The sequence below is a fragment of the Nicotiana sylvestris genome, chromosome 7 (genome assembly GCF_000393655.2).
Source record: "Nicotiana sylvestris chromosome 7, ASM39365v2, whole genome shotgun sequence".
Lineage (NCBI taxonomy): Eukaryota > Viridiplantae > Streptophyta > Magnoliopsida > Solanales > Solanaceae > Nicotiana > Nicotiana sylvestris.
Window position 1 is genome coordinate 17,703,410 of NC_091063.1, and position 2,931 is coordinate 17,706,340.

The window sequence follows — 2,931 nt, forward strand, 5'->3', positions numbered from 1 at the left end:
GACAAGAGCTTTGAGATATATGTCTATATTAATTATCTGTTCTCTTTTGTTAAAACAAATTGAAAATTAAAATAATTTTGATATGAAGAAAAAGTCAAGGATGAAAGATCTGCGTCGGTCAGGGAAATGCAGTTTGGAGAAAAGAAGATTAAAAGAAGAGGAAGAGATGAAGATATTGATGAGATTAATAGACTTAAAAGTGTTGTCAAGAGTATTGAGAATGAGTGAACTGAATGATGAACAGTTGCATTGGTGCGAAGACAAGATGAGCAAAGTTAGAGTTTCTAGTGGAATTGAAAACGAGGATGAGAGACACAAAACGTGGGATTTCTCAGCATTCCTTTTACCACCGTGATGAGACATCGTGAACTTGAAATCACTGTTTGTGATTAATGGTAGGTGATATGGATGAGAGAAATTTTGAGATTGAGCATCGTGTTTTCAGGGAATGGGGGAAGAAAATGACATGTGTCAAAATAAAGAGAAAAAGAAAATAGTGTAACTAAATAGCGTATTTAGTGGCTTAGGGGTAGAAAGTAACCAAAATTAGATATTTTGCTATAAACATTAAAAGGTATCTATAGAATATAATTTTTTTAAATGGTATTTATTTAAAATAAATAAGGTGTTAACCTTTGCTATAGGAGGTAAAAATTCCATAAATATATTAAGCATCTAACTCACAATGAAAACAGGATTCTGGGCCTTCACCAAACGATTACTCCCACGCAATATGAAGTTCTTTCTTAGCCCATTCCAATTATATAGACACTCTTCCATATTTGAATTTATTTAAATTAACATCCTTATTTTGCTCTTGTTTATATGCTTCTATAATAAAGAAATAGCATGTTGAAAACACAAAACTCTAGCTTTGGAATGTCATTTATATATTTTGTTCTCATATTTCAATTGTCAAAAGTATTAGCACTATATTTTTCTGAAACTTCTCGTTTGATCAAACACCATCGTAAAATGAAATGACAAGCATATCGTCTAATATTCTTTCAACATTTCCACCGCACTTCCGAACTTTCTCTGAAGCAAATTGTAGTTTTTAGCATAAAGAATATTTTACACCTTAAAACTAACCGTATTGATTAGATCTTATTAATATGGGTTTTTTTTGGAAATTCACTTGAACCGAAAGTTCCTCTCGATTCTCGCTTAATAGTAGTAATATATATATATATATATATATTTTTTTTTTTTACGGCGGAAAAAAATATATATTTGTCTCATTAATATACTAGCACTTCGTAACATTTATAGTGGGGTGTTTTTTTTTCTTCTAAATTTACTTCGTCTAGAGAAAAACCTCTCACCTTGTATGAAGAAAGAAGAAGAAAATAAAAGGAAAGAATATTAGTCCCTCTCGAAATATTAATTAGGAGTAATTATATTAAATATCACCATATAGTAGAAATTACAATTACCAACAGGAGAAGAAGAAGAAGTAGAAGAAGAAAAGATAATTAACATAAAAGAATAATAATAAGGCTAGGCTTCAATAATCTTCATTCAGCTCCAAATTTGAACATTTTCAAACATTCACGGCGTTGCAAAGGAACATGAGCGACGATGTGCACGCAGCGTCGCCGCCGTGTCTTCCTCCTCCTCCACCACCACCACCTCCACCGCCGCCGCCGAACAAAAACCTTTCATAATAATCCACACAAAACAAAGATAACGACAACTCCACTTCATGGCGCGTCCAATAAACTCTCCTCACAACCTCCGAATCAGAAGCTGACTGATCCACTCCTATTGGTTTCCACTTTCGCAATCGATTCAACACTGGCCTAACACACACCATGTACAGCCGCCGGTACCCTCCGAGCGCCAAAACCACCGTCCTCACTCCCTCCGGCGGCGGCGACACGTGGCGAAAGCAGAGGTGCTCCCACAGGGAATCGTCTTGAGTGATGGCGCACCATTGTTTACATACACATGCAGCAACTCCTAAGGAACGACCGTCGAGCCTCTTCAATATCTCTATCAGCACATCTTGATTATCATTTATGAAAAACTTGCTTCCCATTTTTTGTCTTACAGTACAAAGAACAATGTATAGAAAGCTAGAGGTTGTAGAGATAATAGAGAAGTAAAAGAAGTAATGGGGGTATTTGTAGAGAAGAAATTAAAGGGTTTTGACTTAAAAGAGTATATGGTTTTCTTTGGTCTTACAATGCAAAATGTATTTATACAATCATCTTTTTATAACAATTAATTAGTAACCTAATAAAAATGGTAGGAGTAGTTGATATGCAGGCATAATTGTATAGAAAAATCTTTTGTACCGTCAATATATGTTATTTCCTACGTTCTAATTTACGTCAACCTTTTCAAAATATGAAGGTCGAACTCACTAATTTTTTTAATATAAATTTTTTATATTTAGAGACTACATTAAAAAATTATTTTGGAAATGTTTTTCTTGAGCCAAGGGACAATCGAAAATAACCTCTTTATCTCTCACAAGACAAAAGTTTGCGTGCACCTTACCCTCTTCAAAAGCGGTTTTATAGGCAAAAATATATGGCACGCGAACTCATGGTCTCTCCGCAAAATTAGATATTTTATGTATATATTTTATAAAATTAGTATAATATTAACTGTTGTCACCCATGTTCCAAGAAGGTTGGTGAACTTGGTTGAAGGTTGAGTTACTTATCAAGAGGAATATGGATCAATTCTCACTTAATATTTTTTCCTCCTTTTTTTAATAGTGTACCCATATATTAAAAATCCTAGATCTGCCTCTGCCTCAGGACCCACTTATGAAAACATACTAGGTATGTTATTATTGTTGTTACAGAAACAACATAAAAAGATATGATAAACTACAATAATTAACAATTTAATATATTTAAAAAAATTTATAAAAATTACAATAATAAATTAATAGACTTTCCATAGTAATAGTTACAT

General features: G+C 33.1%; 1 protein-coding gene across 1 annotated transcript; it reads right to left on the reverse strand.

Moving 5' to 3' along the window:
- Positions 1–1,378: 1,378 nt before the first annotated feature.
- On the reverse strand, positions 1,379–2,251 carry LOC104218518 (F-box protein SNE-like). Its single transcript, XM_009769038.2, has one exon. It carries the CDS (start codon positions 2,039–2,041, stop codon positions 1,544–1,546), a length of 498 nt encoding a protein of 165 aa, XP_009767340.1. The 5' UTR covers positions 2,042–2,251; the 3' UTR covers positions 1,379–1,543.
- Between the last annotated feature and the right edge of the window lie 680 nt (positions 2,252–2,931).

Coding starts and splice junctions, on each gene's coding strand:
- LOC104218518 (XM_009769038.2), bottom strand. CDS start 2,041: ATGGGAAGCAAGTTTTTCATAAATGATAATCAAGATGTGCTGATAGAG.